Source organism: Penicillium alfredii (genome assembly GCF_028826965.1).
Source record: "Penicillium alfredii strain IBT 34128 chromosome Unknown utg000007l_segment0_segment0, whole genome shotgun sequence".
In the NCBI taxonomy this organism is placed as follows: Eukaryota; Fungi; Ascomycota; class Eurotiomycetes; order Eurotiales; family Aspergillaceae; genus Penicillium; species Penicillium alfredii.
The window spans coordinates 2384825-2401177 of record NW_026622704.1 but is presented as its reverse complement, the minus strand read 5'-3'; the positions used below and the strand labels follow the sequence as shown (position 1 = coordinate 2401177).

Here is a 16353-nt window from a genome sequence, read left to right as displayed (position 1 = left end):
GCATAGTGGTTGCTGCCATGCAGCAGGCGGAACGAGAAGAGGCAGAGATACAAGAGGCAGAACAGTCGCAGTGACCGATTTACCGAGGCAATGGGAGTGTATTTTCTGATCCAAGCGTTTCAAAACAAGATGACCTTTATATAATGATGACCGAGGAAAACTGGCCGAAGATGATAACATACAGCGGGTGTATCATGTTCTGATTGTGTTTCATTGCCGACATCGTGGCAATCAATAGTCATAGAAACCCTTGCTACTCTTCTTGCCCGTCCAGCCAGCATCTACCATTCTGCGCAGGAGACCGGCCGGCCTGTACTTGCTATCTCCAGTCTCCTGGTGAAGAACATTCATGATGGCGAGGCAGGTATCCAGCCCGATGAAATCGGCCAAGGTCAGGGGGCCCATGGGGACGTTGGTTCCGGTCTTCATGATATTGTCGATATCTTCACGGCCACCCACACCCGTCTCCAGACAAATGACCGCCTCATTGATATACGGCATGAGAATCCGGTTGGCCAAGAAGCCGGGCGAGTCCGCCGAGATGGACGCCACCTTACCCATACGCTCCACAAAGGCAATAGCCGTTTCTGTGGTCTCCTGGGAGGTTTGCAAACCCCGGATAATCTCCACACCTTTCTGGATGGGAACAGGGTTCATAAAGTGGGTGGAGATCACGCGCGATGGAGCTTGCAGATCTGTCGGGTCCGTTGTGGTAGCGGCAGCAATTTTGGTGATAGAGATGGAAGAAGTGTTGGTCGCAAGGATAGCATGCTTGGGTGCAATCTGGGCGAGGTTGGTGAAAATTGACGTCTTGAGATCGGGAATCTCCGGGACGGCTTCAATGACAAAGTCCACTGAGGAGAGATCGTCCATCTTCAAGCTTGGAGCGATGAGCCCACGGGCTGCATCGGCTGCATCCCGAGTGAGGCGCTGCTTAGAGACATCCTTCTCGAGAAGTTTATCTGGTCCCCAAATCCGCGTCAGTACTACTCAATAACAAAAAAGACCACGCCCGGCTTCAATCAAGAGGGGCTTAATGTTACCGGCAAACTTCAGTCCCTTATCCAACGAGCCCTGGGAATTGTCGACCAAGGTCACAGGGACCTGAGCCTTTTGCGCTGCGACTAGAGCAATTCCCAATCCCTGTATAATATGAGCAATACTGGAAGAGCATCTTTTCATTTGAACTGACCATCTGTCCCGCTCCGATAACGCCCAACGACTTGACCTCGGCTGCGCATGTTGCGGAGGTAGAGCTGAAGGTGCGGGCCACTGCAGGGCTATTGCGGCCAATCGAACGGAGGGAAGAAGCAAACATGACTAGAATACAAAGAATACTGTGCAAACTTGGAACATGGAAAGAGAGAAAGAAAGAAGAAGCGCATCTACAAGAGACAATGTGATCTTCACGTGTTTTCCGACGTCATCGGTTATCTCCGGCAGTCGGCGATTGCTTTTATCCGACCCGAGGCCACTCAACGCGTCGACGCGTTCCACGTAAAGTCGCATCATCATCATGGATGACGAGGTTGGCCCTCTGGGCCACGATGTCCAGGTTGTCGACCCTGATGTGCGTGGCTATGTGTATAGCTTGGTCACTGCGGTGAGTTTCCAATTTCCTCCGCTGTTGATAGCTGAGCTGATATGGTGACTCTAGCTGGGAGGGTTCAATGGCGAAAATGCCGACCAGTATATCCTGGGAGACGACGCATTGGCCTGCTTGCGCGATATCAAACGATGGTTGAAATTGTACGATGAGAAAAATAACCGGATGGACGTGGCGCGATGTCTGGGAGAAGCCAACCTGGTGAACGGCGATCTACTTCCGATTCTCTCGACTTGGTGGGCCAGTGGTCAGAAAAGCAAACATATGACTCGCGTTGCTCTAGCATGCTGTATGTTTTGAACCAGATGGGAAGGAATTGGGTACTAATTCGAGCAGTGGAGCTTCTTGTCCCCTTGACCTGGCCGGTGGAATTCCACAGCCAGATGACAGTGAACCACCATCGTCATACCCCATACATTCAACAGGCTCAGGTCCAGTACAAAAGAGGCATTCTCAAGCATGATGGCTCAAATCTCCTCCGTACCATCGTTCGAATTGCCCTTCCGAGCATGGCCATTCCCCGATCCGACCGCGAGACCCGAGACGAAGGAATCATCAAATTGATGCTCTATCTCTTGCGAAATATGGCCGTTATATCCTCCAACGTACGACTTGCGGCTGAAGGAGATGAGGAGGAGACTTCCAGATCTTCCACTATCAATGCATTCCAAGGCCAAGATGCGTTTGCTCTTCTCCTGACCATGTGCTCCAACATTGGGGAAGACTTCAACTTGCAAGATGTCGTTCTTCTCGAGATTCTGTTTCACCTAGTAAAGGGCGTGAATGTGGACAAGTTATTCATGGACGAGGACCAGAGGAAAGTCAAACGGACCGACGAACTCGGCGATCTTCTCCGCAAGGAAAACTCGCTTCAGAGAGAATATGCAAAAACTGCACCTACACGGCATGGGAGATTTGGAACTATGATCTGGGTTAAGCGGGATGAGGCCAAGGTGTCCACAGTCTCAGGACAAGATACCTTGCGAGACAGTCAGACGACTCTGAACAAAATGGACCAGAGCAAAAAGTGGAACAAGCCTCGTACTCGTCGTCGACAGGAGGAAGTGGTCCAGAACAACAACTTCAACATGCCTATCCATCTCTCGTCTCTGGCATCGAAAAACCTGAGAACCTTTGTGGAGGAGTTTTTGGACTCTGGATTCAACCCTCTATTTACTCACGTGCGGAAGGCCATTGAACGCGAAGCGGACCGTGTGATGGATATCAACACCCGACAATTTTTCTACACAGTTAGTTGGTTCCTCGAAGCGGAGCGGGCACGACGGGTTCGACAGCAATCCCAGCGCGCCAAAAACGCGAAAACGACCAAAGACATAGAGCCAGATAGTTATGGTCTTGTTGCTGGAGTCCTGAACCAAGAGACATTTATCTCTTTGAATCGAGCTATGCAGAATAGTATGGACAACAAAGAATGGGAAGATCTGAATGCGCAGATGCGTTGCTTCACCCAGATCCTGCTGACCGTCCAGGAGATGGCTGCGTCTCCGTTGGACGAAGACCAAGAAATCGCCGAGAACATTCAAAATCGAATTTTCTACGAGGAAACCACACATGACCGCATCATTGCCATTATGCGTGGTTACAAAGATCAAGGGTTTGGTTATCTCGATGCCTGCACCGAGCTTGTTCACGTCTTTCTGCGGATGCTGGAACGGTACTCTAAAGAAAACGCTGACATGCAAGTGCGTTCTCGCCGGAGGGCCAAGCGCAGCAAGAAGAAGGCCGACCAGATTAGTGAACAAGGTGGTGCCCAAAACGATGACGAACAGAACTCGGAAGATGAGGATATGGTGGACACTGCGCAGGTCATCAAGGAGCGCAGCTTTGATTTCAAGCGCTTTGCAGCAAAGTTCTGCAACCAGAAATGTGTTGACACCTTTGTCGCTTTCACGGGATACTACCGAGAGCTCAACTCGGAGCAACTAAAGCGAGCTCATCGCTACTTCTACCGCATCGCATTCAAGCAGGAGATGACCGTCCTGCTGTTCCGACTGGATATCATAAGTCTTTTCTATCGCATGATTAAAGGCCCAGAAGGATTAGATTCGAGCAAGCCGATTTTCAAAGAATGGGAGGAATTAGTCCGACAGATCATTCGACGACTCCTCAAGAAATTGGACCAGCGTCCTGCCTTGATCACCGAGCTACTATTCAGCAAGATTAACTCCACCGTGTTCTACCTTGAATACGGGCACGAAAGGCAAACCCTGTCTACTGTCAAGCGACCGCCCGCCGAGCTTGAGATCACCTCTAGGGAGGCTACTACAAAAGAGGCCAGGTTGGGTATTGTGGTTGGCGCCCTTGTCCTTGATGGGCGTGCCGATCTGGTGAAATGGATTGGTGATGTTTTGCGCTCGGCCGCATCCGAAAGAGAAGACTGGGAAGCGCAAGATGAAGCCCGTCGCGCGGAATCAACTGACGCCATTCACATCCCTAATCCGATGATTGGTATGCCGTCCTTGGTTGCTTTTGATTTTTTTGACGTCTACTAACTTTCATACAGCTGTGAAGGCCCGTGATGAATTCTGCCAGAATGCCATGTTTTCGAACGCGAAGCTTCGTTTGCTCATGGCTCTTGTTGGGTTCGAACGTCTCGGGGTGGAAGATATACCTGGCGCGTCTTGGGTTATTCCGGCAACTATGACGTCCAAAGATCTACATGAAACCATTTCGGCAATCCACAAGGCTCTCCAGAACCCTCTGTCTGAAAACAGTGAACTTGATCCTCGTCAGCACCTTCGACGCAAGGAGACTGGGAGCGCCTGGAACAGAGGGGCCCAGGACACCTTCGACGTCAATTTCGGATCTGACTCCGAAGGCGAAGATAATGTTCCGGATGGACCCTTATTCCCACCAAATCCACGATCCAAATCTAATGCCCTGGATGATCTGAAGAAGAAACGCAAGAAGAAGCAAAGGAATGACTCGGAGAAGGAGCCTTTAGACGACGGAGCTCTTGAAGCTCGCCGCGAGGCGCGTCTTACGAATGCGCTGGCTCGCCAGGCGAAGATCAAGAGCGATCTGTTTATCCATGATAGCGACGAGGAGACCGACGAAGAAGCTGATAAAGAGTTCTTCCGTCTCGAAGAAAAACGTGGAAAGGAGCAAGCGGAGCAGGTCAAGAAAGCTTTGCTTACAGCCAGCGTGGAAAAAACAACCGCCAAGGGCAACAAATCTCTTGCGCGCAAACGCAACAATGGTGCTGGTACTTCCACCGCGGCAACAAAAAGCAAGCGCCAACGACGCAGTTCTGGCTCCGCCGGGAGTGACGGCGACGGCGACATCCTCATGGCCGAACTGGACGCGCAGTCGCCGAACTCCCAGCATGTTTCCACCAGCCGTGATGCTCGAGAGGATGAAGACACTCCTCTCACGTCTGGGGAGGACGACCTTGATTTCGATGACGACTTAGCCTTCAGTCGAGACCGGAAGACAAACGCCGACACGACGGCCCCCGGGACTACTGCCGATGCCGACGAGGATACCCCCGTGGCTGCGCCTCGACGACGCATGCGTGGAGGGTTTGTGATTGAAAGTGACTCGGAATGAAGGCGATACGTTCATAATGACCTGATGAGGCGCTTGAAACTGGGATTGGCTTAAAGTAGCCGAGCACATAAGAAATGACCACGATAGCTTCAACGACCATATTGCTATGATTCCACGGATACTTTGTTTCTCTGAAAACCGATTTGCTGAAATTCGCCCCCGTTTGGGCCAGCCCCTTCGGGGGCGGATGTTGAGGGTCACCCGAGCGGATCGTAACCACCCGCTTTTCGGATCACGGTGAACTATAGCCCGACTCGGTTGAGGACTCTCCCGTCCCAAGTTAGCTGATATTCGTTAGGAGCAAGCATCATGACGTGGTACTGAAGCGAGGAGTATATAGGAACATGGTCATGACTCTCATCTTTCTCCCGGCTCGACCCAACTCGCGCCATCAACGGTTCTCACGAATATGGAACAGCCAACCCAAACCCAACACTGGGTTCTCCGCAAGAAGCCCTATGGAGAGCCCATACTAAACGGAGACCAGTCGACGTTTGCGTTGGAAACAGCTGAGATCCCAGCACTGCAGGAAGGCGAGGTCCTCTTGAAAACCCTGTATTTGAGCAACGATCCCACGCAGCGATCGTGGATCTCGCCTCTGGCCCAAGCAGAGCGACTGTATCTGCCGCCGGTGCAGGAGGGCGAGCCCATGAAATCTATGGGCATTTCCCAGGTGGTGGAGTCTCGCAGCCCTGAAGTCGCTACGGGAAGTCTAGTGCTGGGGATTCCGGGCTGGACTGAGTATTCGGTCACTGAGGCTCAGAATGTCTCGGTCATTGATTCTCTGCCAGAACTGCCAATAACGCACTTCCTGGGAGCGCTGGGGCTACCGGGGTTCACGGCATACTATGCCCTAACACAAATCGTCAAGGCGACGCAGACTGATGCGATTGTTATCAGCGGGGCGGCTGGTGCTGTCGGCACGATGGCTGTTCAGATTTCCAAAAAGATGATCGGGTGTCGAAAGGTGAGTGTTCTTGTCTGTCATCTGTGTAGCTTGTAAGTGGTAGCTCTGACGATTATCCAGGTGATCGGGATTGCAGGCACTGACGCAAAGTGTCGATGGGTGGAAAAGCTTGGGGCAGATGTCTGCCTCAATTACAAGTCGCCCTCGTTCAAGCAGGAGCTCACCCAGGAAACCGAAGGCTTTGTGGAGATCTACTTTGGTTTGTTATGTGTGGTCTTGGACTTCAAATATAGTACAAACTGACCATTGAGGCAGACAACGTCGGTGGCGAAATCTTGGATTTCATGCTCACTAGAATGACCAAGTTTGGTCGTGTCGCAGCCAGGTAGGCATCTCCAGTTGATATCTTCAGGGCCAATGTCATTGGGAGATCTATATTGAACACTGAATGCTGACTCTTCAGTGGTGCCATTTCGAACTACAACCGCGACGCTGATATCATCGGGCTGAAGAACTTCTATGTAGACATGCCCTTGAAGATCCAAAGAAGACGGGTGATTGACTGATTCTTTTTCATTTTTATATAGGAGGTCGTCACCATGCGCCTACAGATCCTGGGATTTATCAGTATCGACTGGATTAAACATCTTCCCGAGGTGCAAGCGTTGCTCATCGATGAATGGAAGAAGGATAACCTGATTATCAGCGAGGAAAGTGAAATGGTTGTTGACACGGAGTTTGCTGATATCCCTCGCACCTGGATGATGCTATACTCCGGGGGAAACACGGGCAAGCTGGTCACGAAGCTGAGATAAGTAAACGAAATAAATTGTTTTTTCTAGGCTGTGAATCTTTTACAAGGAGTCTTACATTTTCTCTAAAACCAATAACTACCTAGCCATCAAATGAATTGCCCTACTTTTTCCCTCTCCGGGCCTGAGCTTCATAGCCCGACGATGAGAGCTATTCAGTTGTCACCGGTTCTGTAAGCCTTGAGCCACAGCTGCCTTGTTCTCGCGATCTCTTTTCTCCTTGGCCGCTTTGGCGGCTGCCTGTTGAGCAGCCCCCTGCTCTGCATCACCTTCATGCGGCATATCTAAGTCTGGATCTGATACGTTAAGACACACCGGAACGAGGCTAGAGTGTTCCTTTCAGACCATTGGACAATTTGGCTCGCGATATATATAAGATTGTATTTTTGCAGATTACTTCGAGCTGTGGAGCACGTCGGCGAAATAATCCATATACTGAGAAGCAATCAAGGAAAGAGTAAGGTACTTTCTGATGATGATATACTTTTAGGCCTTAGGCAGGGAGTATATAATGTGTGACTGCTGGAAATCATGACTCCAGAGATGCTGCTGCATTCCTTTGCTCGGAATCCGTAAGCCACGGGGCACACAACCCTTGGTTGCTTCATTGCCAATTAACTCGAAGAACTGGCTTGCAGTGGTTTCTTTCTTTTTTTGAGACTGCCTCTTAGTTAATTGAACTCCCACTACGGCATGGGATGGATATTCGTTCAAATAGACCATCACTCACCCCATGAATTCGAACGGCTTCAAAATCCGAGGAAGTTGGACACCAAGTCCCTAGGGCCCAGGCTAAGCCGGGGCCCATTCGTTACGCTCCATTTTTCAAAACAGCCAGTGGGTTCAAAGATGAAGAAGGGAAACAACGAAAGCAAACTAGAGGGGCAGTAGAGCTTCTCTCCTGATCGTGGAGAGTTATCAAGGAGAGTAGTAAAGGAGAAAGAGGTAAATCAAGCTGGCGTATCTTATATATACTTTTTTTTTCACTTGTTTGCTTGCTTATTCATTTTGTATATATAGTATATTTCTATTAGATTCTATTAGCTATTAAGATATCTTCTGAGGGATATTTTAGAATAGATTTTATACTCTTCTCTAAGATCTTTTTTATCATATTTTTCAAGATAATTTCTGAGCCTCTTTTATTTTTATGTCTAATTCTCGAGCCCTGTAAAAGCAAAACAACCTACGCTTGTCAAGTATGACGCCGCCAACACGAGGGGCACAGCGGGGGAAGAGAGGGGTCACTTTGACTCAATCCTCATTATCGTCTCTATGCTCAAGCGCCGACCCACTAGTCTTCGGCCGAACACGAGTGAGTCAAGAAAGTGGAGACTATAAAAGTCCCTCTCCCGCCATTTGCCTGCAACGGGATGTTCGATTTATAAAGACACCATGGCCCAACTCTCGTTTGTGACTCTCGATGTCTTCACATCCCAGCCCTACTCGGGTAACCCGCTGGCTGTGGTTTTTCTCCCGGAGGACTCGGACTCTTTGAGCCAGAGCCAGAAACAAACCATCGCGCGGGAGTTCAACCTGTCCGAGACCATTTTCGTGCACCCGGCCCGTGAGCAAAGCAAGCGTACCATCGACATCTTCACTACAGACTGCGAACTGCCATTCGCAGGCCACCCAACCATCGGCGCCGCATCTTGGTTCCTGTGTCATTCCACGGATGCAGCGGATGCTAGCGGGGTGACGACGCTGGCGACCAAGTCAGGCGATATCCCGATTTCCATCCAGGACAGCATTTCCAAGGCTGTTTCTGCACAGATCGCGCATAACACGCGCATCCACGCCGCTCGATTCGGGTTGAAGGATCTGCTGCGCCTTCACCCGACTCTGGCTCCGTTCTTTCCGCAGCCGGATGTCAGTTTCCCGGTCTTCTCGATCGTCAATGGTATGAGCCAGGTTTTCATCGAGCTTCCCACTCTGGCCGCGTTGGCCGCCGTGACCCCCGCGACCGGGGGCGAGCTCGTCTCTTCGACCAACGGCAACTACCTCGACGAGGGGTGGAGATCCGGATTGGTGAGCGTTTACTTCTTCGTCCGAGAGGTGGACGACGATGTTACGGACCAGAAGATTATTCGCACGCGGATGATGCTAGGAACCCTCGAAGACCCGGCAACGGGTAGCTCGGCTTGTGGCCTGGCGGCATACCTGACCCTGACGGAGGGCCAGGCTGGTCAGCCTCACTTATACCATGTGGTACAGGGTGTCGAGATGGGAAGGCGCAGTGATATTGGAGTTGGAGTGGCGCTGGACCCTGACATGAAGATTAAGCAGATGTTGTTGACAGGGACGGCGGTGCGGGTGTCTGAGGGCCGGGTTTTGGTCCCTGATGTTTAATCAGGATAGGCAGACACATTATTTCTGGGTATAGAGTAAATCGAAGATCAAGCTCAATCGATGACTGTTGGCTGTGTCACAGCCGTGACGATCCTCCATGTCGAGTCATGCAAGAACAAGGTGGATGGAATTAATTATGTTTGGACGATGCCCCTCTAATTGGCCTTTCAGTGTAAGATGTAAACGTTTAATTCTTTTTTCTTTGTTTCATTGTCACTCATATTCAACTATGTAAAAGTCGAGTTCTCGACAGCATGGAGCTGACCTTGTTCGACCGGTAGGTCCCCATCTCTCACCACCAATTCTTCTATTCTCACACACCCAGGTTCTTCGCGCTGCCACGTGAATTGAAGAACGTGGTCTATCAAAAACTGCTGGTACAGCCGTGCAGGTTCGACATCCTCCATGATCCCAGCTGCACCCCATTTGGCTATTCCAGACCAGGGCCAAGCACAGTCGCCAGTTTGACTTGCACTGCGCCAGATGCCACGATAATGGATGGAACCAAATGCCCCAGCCCAGTATATTCCAGTCACCTGCTCGCGGCCAATGGGGCACTCCGCACAGCAATGGATTCCTCTGCGACAACTGTTACTGGGATAAAGTGGGACGCTGGGAGGGCAAGCCCTGTATGAGATCTCTGCCATGTCTCTGCACACGCCGGCAGAATCTGCATATCCTGACCATCAACCGGAAAATCCATGATGAAGCCGGCCTAATCTTTTGATCCGAGGATTGGTTTGCCCTTGAGAATCCGTGTCTTCTCGTTGGATTCCTGTCTGCCATCCGTTCCCAAGTTCGGTCCTGGATTCGGCGTATCTCGTTTATGCCTTTGCACGACCGAATTTGGTATATCGACAATGACGAGTTCGCCCTGTCGCATTGGCAAAGGGAGGGGAATGACGAGCCGACCTGGAGTGGATGGAAGGACATGGGCTAGTGTTGGCGATTGCTTCGACAATGCGAATTGCCCGAGCTGGAGCTGGACGTACTACTCCTAAGTCGGCTGGACTGGGCTCTTCTGATACGGATTATTCGGGTAAACCGACGCGTCATTTTCTCCCGGCATCCACAGAGAGGTGAAATCTATCCGCGTCGAATCGAATCAGTCCGCTTCATTTGGCTTTCACATTCTCGCCGCAAGCGGGAGAACACATGGGGGGAGACCGGGCGATGAAGGCCAAAGCTCTCAAGCAGCACCACTTCGAGGCCACGGTGCATCAAAGATATGGAGAAGATAGTTATCCAGAACACCTCGATGGCTATTGAAAAAAAGAAACATGCATTAGGCATGACAATCAGTCTTACATCCTCAGATCTTCTTCTCTTCGACCAACTGTCGCAGAGCTTTGATCGTCCCCTCGACCGCCATCTGGCTCATTTTCTTCTCCTTCTCCAGCAGCGTCGCCAGCTCTTCTGCCGAGACCCCGGGATGCCGCCATTCAAAGATATAGGTCATATACAGCTCCCCGCCCGCGCCCTCACTGACCACATTGCTGACCCGGCTTCCATCTGGCTGGGCGAATTCCACCCGACAGCTCTCGAAGGCTGTGACGGTCTCCTGCACTTTCCGCTGGGTTTCGCGGAAGGTGACTTCTCGGACGGTAACGGGGTTGCCGGTGGTGGAATCGACCGAGTCACTCACCACTGTGGTAGACTGAATTGCGGCCGGGACAAAGGTTTCGGCGGAGCGAATCTTGAGGAGAAGTCCCGCCCAGATTTGCTGGGGCGTGAGCACGGGGGTTGCGCCCGACGGGTTGATCGGGGCTGTGAAGGCGATGTTGTTTGCTGCAGGCATTGCGACTCGATCAAAGGGAATGAAGTGGGCTGTTCAAACCATTGGGAGGTGACATGCATCGATTTAAGCTGGGGGAATCAAGCGGATGACGTCAATCGATTCGGTGTTTATCGGGCCCCGAGGATGATGAATCAACTTTGCATTTCTTTTTGCTTCTCATTTTCTACTCAGAACTCAAACCTATTCAGGCGGCTCTGTGGTATACAACATGTCTGTGCGCATGGTATATTTGACTCCACGGAACACATCATCTCCACTGTGCAGCACATTTCGCTGCTGAAAGATGAGCACGCGCCCGGTTTGGGGGAAGACTCGCACGGCGTTGGCGGTGGAAAGCTTATCGGTGAACGAAGTCGCTCCACCAAGGAGGGGCGCATTGTTATCCAGCGACTCCAGCGCAGAGTCTCGGAACAGCGACGCCTCAGACTCGTCCTCCGCGCCGACCTGCGCCAGATCGACCTCGCCATCTTCCACAAACAAGCCATCTCGTTTATCGGCGCGTTCAATCTCCGACAACAACTCAGCCATGTCCTGCTCGCCGTCGCCGTTCAGGTACAGATGTATAGTATAAAGCGATTTTTCCGTCCCGTCCGGCGTGACATAGCAACCATCCCAATGCGTCCGAAAATAATCGCCGCCCTCGTAGCGCAGGAATCGCAGACGCTCGTTGAGCCGGCTGAGCCGCATCACCTCGCCCCGTTTTGCTGGTCCAAGTCCCGTTACGAGGGGCTGGTTGGTGATGCGGTCGAGCTGGTGCGCCCGCAGAAATGGCATCAGGCGGTCCTGCAGACGCTGGGCGACCTCGCGAGAGTCGAAGATGAGTCGTCCGCTTTTGCGCGAGTCGATTGACATGACTTGTCTGCCGCCGCCGGCGTTGATCATAGCGCGTTGCCAAATGGGGGGTGGCGATGAAGCAGCAGCAGTAGTAGAAGAAGAAGTGGACGCATCTGCGGTTTGCAGCTTTGTATTTTCTTCTGCTAGTTTCAGAAGTTCTTTGCATTCGGCTTCGGTCATGAAGTCGTCGATCACTATGGCGAAGCAGTCCTTGAGCGCGGGGATGGGCGGTGTTGTGTGCATAAAGTCGATCTGGTGCATCGAGGCATTGGGGGGCGCACCCCGTAGAAAATCCCCTAGGAGACTGGCCATCGTGATGGTGTGGTTGAATCAGAATGTGCAACTGACATCTATGGACAGGTGATATTTGCATGTTTTAAAGCTGAACACCTTGCATGACTCAATCGTGAGGCTCTGCTGCTGCCTGCTCCGCCACCAACTTAGGGCTGGCAACGCCAGCCGAGCCGTCACTGCGCTGACTGTCAGACCAAAATAACAAATATTTCTACACTTATCATGCACTCTCTACATGCGATGTTCCCTGCACCTCTCCCTTGGGCTCTCGACTCGCCTCCAACATCGCCGTCAGCCCAACCTCCGCTCTCACCGCGGCCGAGAGCTCACGGTCCTGACTAGCCATAGTACTTCCAAATACCAGATCCATCTCCTCGAGCGTCTTATTTTTAGTCTCGGGCACAAAGAACCAGATAAACAAGGCGCCAAGCAACAGCCACACCCCAAAGAAAAGGTAGATGCCCCATGCCATGCCCTCAATCATCCGAGGCACAATCAGAGCAATAATGAAATTGTTCATCCAGTTGGACGAGGCTCCAATCGAGGTACCTTTGGCGCGGATGGACAGCGGGAAGATTTCTGCATTGCCCACTACATCAGCATTGTACTTCTCATGTTTTTATTCTGTCATCAATTGAGGTCTTACCGGTAATCAAGACCCAGCTGGCAGGCCCCCAAGAATAGGCAAAATTGGCGATATAAATCCAGATGAATGATACGGCTGCCCATCCTGCAGCAGCATGGTCCTGCCAGTTGCCCTGGAATAAGGCAACGATGATGGCGACAATAATCATAGAACAAAATATGCCCATCGACCCGACCAACAGAAGAGGCCTGCGGCCGACTTTATCAATCACCATAACAGTCGGAATGGTCACGACCACGTTAATAATCCCGACCACGCCCGTAGCCAGCAGAGAGATAGTGCCCGAGTTCAGCCCGAGCGTCTGGAAGATCGAGCTGGCGTAATAAATAATCGAGTCGATGCCACTCCACTGCTGAAAGAACATGACCAAGCCAGCAGTAGCGACCCTCTTGAAGTTGTCTCTGGTGCGGAAGATGTTGGTATATTGCGCAAACTCGCGGCGCCAGATGCTGCGGCCATTGGCCAAATCGGGGAACCGTTGGGCGAATGTGCGTTGCTCGAAGAGGACCTCGGATTTAATTTCTAGGTATTCGATCTGGAGGAGTGGGTCGTCTTGCGGGACTCCACGGAGACGAGATAGTACCTTCAAGGCGTCGTTGTCTTGTCCTCGGCCTACTAGCATTCTGGGACTGAAGGGTATCAGTGAAATCACTCCCAAGGCAAGAATGATGGCGGGCACGCCTTGCACCACTAGGGGTGTGCGCCATGCCCAGTCAGACTGATTCTCTCCTGTGCCGCCGATATAGTTGGTGCCGTAGCCGATCCAGTAGGAGATCATGATCCCGAAAGTAGTGGACAGTTGTTGGAGCGCAACCAGGAAACCACGCATCTCGGGAGGAGCAAGCTCTGCATTGTACAGTGGACTGCAGTTGAGTTAGCGAGTTAAGATATCTTCATGATTGAAGGTATGAGCAGCCTTGGAAGGAGATTATGATTATTACCCCACAGCACTCAAAGTTCCTACACCGAGACCCGTAAAGAAACGACCGGCATAGAGATATGCTCCATTGTGAGCCCCAGCCGCAAGAAAGGACCCCAAGATGATCCAGAGAGAGCCACCAAAGATAGTGTGTCTTCGAGTGAAAACCTCGGCGAACACGCCAGCAGACAATGCCCCAACCCATCCACCGAGTTGCAAAATCGAGGTCAGCCATCCTGTGGCTCCGGATGAGCCGATAATGCTAGGAAAGTCACTCTTAAAGCGAGCCATCACCAGGGCCTGCGAGATGACGCCCTGTTGATATCCATATATAAAGCCACCCAGTCTAGAAACGTGTCAGGGAACAGTCTCTCCCTCTTGTCTCTCTTACATGCAGTTGTTTTCACCAAATACTCACGAGGCAAAGAAGGCGATCGAAAACACTTTTCCATTCTTGAAGAGCCCCGAGATCCCGGATCCGTTGGATCTCTGTAGTCGAAGCTCTGCTGCGGATAACCCGACGGCTGGGGATGTCGATGGCGGTCCCATTGTGGGAATATAAAGCCCAAACGAATAATTTGTATCAAAGTAGTATAAAGCGTCTTAGGGAGGTGTAGATTGTGAAACCCGAGAGCTATTGAGGCTTTACGGGATTGTCTGGGTGGTATTTAAATCCACCCAGGAGGGCGTATTCAAGCCTCGAGAGGATTAGCAATCCAGAGGAACAAAACATCAAAGGATGTTGATCTACCCACTTCCCCAGTCCATGTCGTTCCCTGCCATTCCTCTGAACAGGGCAGACCCCGTAGTCCCCGGCCGCGGAGTCTCGGATATCCGCAACGGGGAGTTTCGGCGAACGTGAGATGCGCTAGCATGGGAATAGTTGGATTAAAATGTCTTTACAAAGATTCGGAAAAATAATACCTACAAACCATTCAAGATACCACATTTTATGAACTATTCAAATTATCAACTTAGCCGCTAAGGGGTTGTTAGCAGTGTAAGTCGATATCTTGAATAGCAATGGGTCTATTGAAGCCAAAGAACTATATAGCCTCAAGCGTATACCCAGGATGTTTATATCAAATGATCTACATTTGCAGAGTCATCTACGCAGGTACCAAGGATTATATCACAAATATTTAGATTGTCGTGTATGCACAACGTGTCTACTGAGCTCCACTGGACTTGTTCGGAGCGCCAGCCTGTAGAACCATGCCAAAAATCTCAATATCCCGCCGGGCATCTGCCGCCGTTGTCTTGATCGGCTTGCCCTCTACACAGCATGCATAGAGCTCGTTCATTTCCAGAGTGTAGGGATCCTCGTACGTCTTTCGCACAGTCGACTCGCGGTATGATCCATCCGGCATCTGCTCTTTGATTTCCATCGTGACCGGTAGGCCCTTAACGTAGGGGGTGTCATAGCGGACTAAAACGGTTTTCGTGTCTCCAAAAACTTCGATAGAGGCGTCGAATCGAGGTACACCGTCAATGCCCGATTCATAAGCGACACTGAATGATGGATACTGGAACAGTGCACTGATTATCAACAGACAATCAGCGAATATACTTCTCGATCCAATAAATGCTACAATTACTCACCTCCAGAAGGGTGCGCCTGTCGGTTTGCAGAGAGAGGCCCCCAGCACTTTCGTCGGCATTCCAAGAGCCTCGCGCATGGCGCTCAGGTCATGCGAGCCCAAACTCCCCAGGTGCCTCCACATAAGGGCCAGGTCGGCAGTCGCTGGAACCTTCAGTTCTTCCGCAAGAGCTTGTTGGATCAGCTCGCCGTTCATCTTGGCCAGGGCGGTGGTATCCTTCTGGTCGTAGTCCTGGAAAGTCCTCGGATACGTGCCCGACTGGCCCACAAAGGCAGAGTTTGGACCAACGATGTCTCGGACCCGGGCGTAATTGATCTGTCTGAGGCTTCCAATCTCCTGGATGGCATCCAGAAACGCCGAGGCATAGCGCCTCATATACCCCACCATGACTTTTCCTTTGGACTGTTTCTCAGCCTCAATGACAAGATCCGCGTCCTTCAGAGTTAAAGCCATGGGCTTCTCGATGAAGACAAATTTGTTATATTTCAGGCCGAGAAGTGCATGCGGCACATGGAAGGCATCGGTGTTGGCGATCATCACAACGTCGACATCCGTCGAGGCGCACAGTTCTTCGGCATTGCGAGTCGTCTTGGGCGTAGGGCCGATGACTTTGGTCTGGCAGTGGTTGAGGGCGTCCTGGGAGACGTCGCAGAGATAGGTGATTTGGAACCGATGCGACAGGAATCCCAGAGTCGGGATATGAGCCACCTGGGTGATTTCACCGCACCTGCGAGGCAGTTAGCTTGAATCTTCGACAAGCTCGACAAGCAAAGGACACCCGTTGACACTGACCCTACGATTCCCACGCGCAAAATCGTGTTCTCGGCGATCGCCATTCTTGGGGACTTGTGTGGATGCGACCAGGAAAAGCAGCGCTTATATACCCAGCTTGGCCCCGCGCGGGTCTCCGAAACTCCCCGGGTGGAGTCGATGAACGGAGCATCTCCACGTTGATGACCAGCACACATTAACCGCCTGCTGCACCTTGCTTTGCAACAAATTGACTCTGCTTGTACC

At 51.5% G+C, this 16353-nt stretch overlaps 10 protein-coding genes across 10 annotated transcripts; 5 read left to right on the top strand and 5 right to left on the bottom strand.

The window, feature by feature from the left end:
• Positions 1–231: 231 nt before the first annotated feature.
• NUU61_005571 (3-hydroxyacyl-CoA dehydrogenase family protein) lies at positions 232–1318 on the bottom strand (the record flags this gene model as incomplete). The annotated part of the gene is made up of 3 exons (XM_056656153.1): positions 232–962; positions 1044–1143; positions 1193–1318. The coding sequence occupies 3 exons, from the start codon at positions 1316–1318 to the stop codon at positions 232–234; spliced, it is 957 nt and encodes a 318-aa protein (XP_056511766.1).
• A 198-nt stretch (positions 1319–1516) lies between these two features.
• Positions 1517–5176, top strand: tof1 (putative DNA repair protein (Tof1); the record flags this gene model as incomplete). The annotated part of the gene is made up of 4 exons (XM_056656152.1): positions 1517–1603; positions 1658–1895; positions 1943–4075; positions 4131–5176. The coding sequence occupies 4 exons, from the start codon at positions 1517–1519 to the stop codon at positions 5174–5176; spliced, it is 3504 nt and encodes a 1167-aa protein (XP_056511765.1).
• A 409-nt stretch (positions 5177–5585) lies between these two features.
• On the top strand, positions 5586–6898 carry NUU61_005569 (MDR family NADP-dependent oxidoreductase; the record flags this gene model as incomplete). Its single annotated transcript, XM_056656151.1, has 5 exons — positions 5586–6143; positions 6204–6342; positions 6399–6468; positions 6547–6604; positions 6671–6898. The coding sequence occupies 5 exons, from the start codon at positions 5586–5588 to the stop codon at positions 6896–6898; spliced, it is 1053 nt and encodes a 350-aa protein (XP_056511764.1).
• Positions 6899–8290: 1392 nt separating this feature from the next.
• NUU61_005568 (PhzF family phenazine biosynthesis protein) lies at positions 8291–9244 on the top strand (the record flags this gene model as incomplete). The annotated part of the gene is made up of 1 exon (XM_056656150.1): positions 8291–9244. One exon carries the CDS (start codon positions 8291–8293, stop codon positions 9242–9244), a length of 954 nt encoding a protein of 317 aa, XP_056511763.1.
• A 494-nt stretch (positions 9245–9738) lies between these two features.
• NUU61_005567 (uncharacterized protein) lies at positions 9739–10184 on the top strand (the record flags this gene model as incomplete). Its single annotated transcript, XM_056656149.1, has 2 exons — positions 9739–9873; positions 9978–10184. 2 exons carry the CDS (start codon positions 9739–9741, stop codon positions 10182–10184), a joined length of 342 nt encoding a protein of 113 aa, XP_056511762.1.
• A 20-nt stretch (positions 10185–10204) lies between these two features.
• NUU61_005566 (uncharacterized protein) lies at positions 10205–10513 on the top strand (the record flags this gene model as incomplete). Its single annotated transcript, XM_056656148.1, has 2 exons — positions 10205–10323; positions 10354–10513. The coding sequence occupies 2 exons, from the start codon at positions 10205–10207 to the stop codon at positions 10511–10513; spliced, it is 279 nt and encodes a 92-aa protein (XP_056511761.1).
• Positions 10514–10556: 43 nt separating this feature from the next.
• On the bottom strand, positions 10557–11042 carry NUU61_005565 (SRPBCC family protein; the record flags this gene model as incomplete). The annotated part of the gene is made up of 1 exon (XM_056656147.1): positions 10557–11042. The coding sequence occupies one exon, from the start codon at positions 11040–11042 to the stop codon at positions 10557–10559; it is 486 nt and encodes a 161-aa protein (XP_056511760.1).
• Positions 11043–11222: 180 nt separating this feature from the next.
• Positions 11223–12188, bottom strand: NUU61_005564 (uncharacterized protein; the record flags this gene model as incomplete). Its single annotated transcript, XM_056656146.1, has 1 exon — positions 11223–12188. The coding sequence occupies one exon, from the start codon at positions 12186–12188 to the stop codon at positions 11223–11225; it is 966 nt and encodes a 321-aa protein (XP_056511759.1).
• Positions 12189–12390: 202 nt separating this feature from the next.
• Positions 12391–14284, bottom strand: NUU61_005563 (sugar porter family MFS transporter; the record flags this gene model as incomplete). Its single annotated transcript, XM_056656145.1, has 4 exons — positions 12391–12761; positions 12817–13679; positions 13758–14081; positions 14154–14284. The coding sequence occupies 4 exons, from the start codon at positions 14282–14284 to the stop codon at positions 12391–12393; spliced, it is 1689 nt and encodes a 562-aa protein (XP_056511758.1).
• A 620-nt stretch (positions 14285–14904) lies between these two features.
• On the bottom strand, positions 14905–16172 carry NUU61_005562 (Gfo/Idh/MocA family protein; the record flags this gene model as incomplete). The annotated part of the gene is made up of 3 exons (XM_056656144.1): positions 14905–15274; positions 15338–16063; positions 16129–16172. The coding sequence occupies 3 exons, from the start codon at positions 16170–16172 to the stop codon at positions 14905–14907; spliced, it is 1140 nt and encodes a 379-aa protein (XP_056511757.1).
• Positions 16173–16353: the final 181 nt, after the last annotated feature.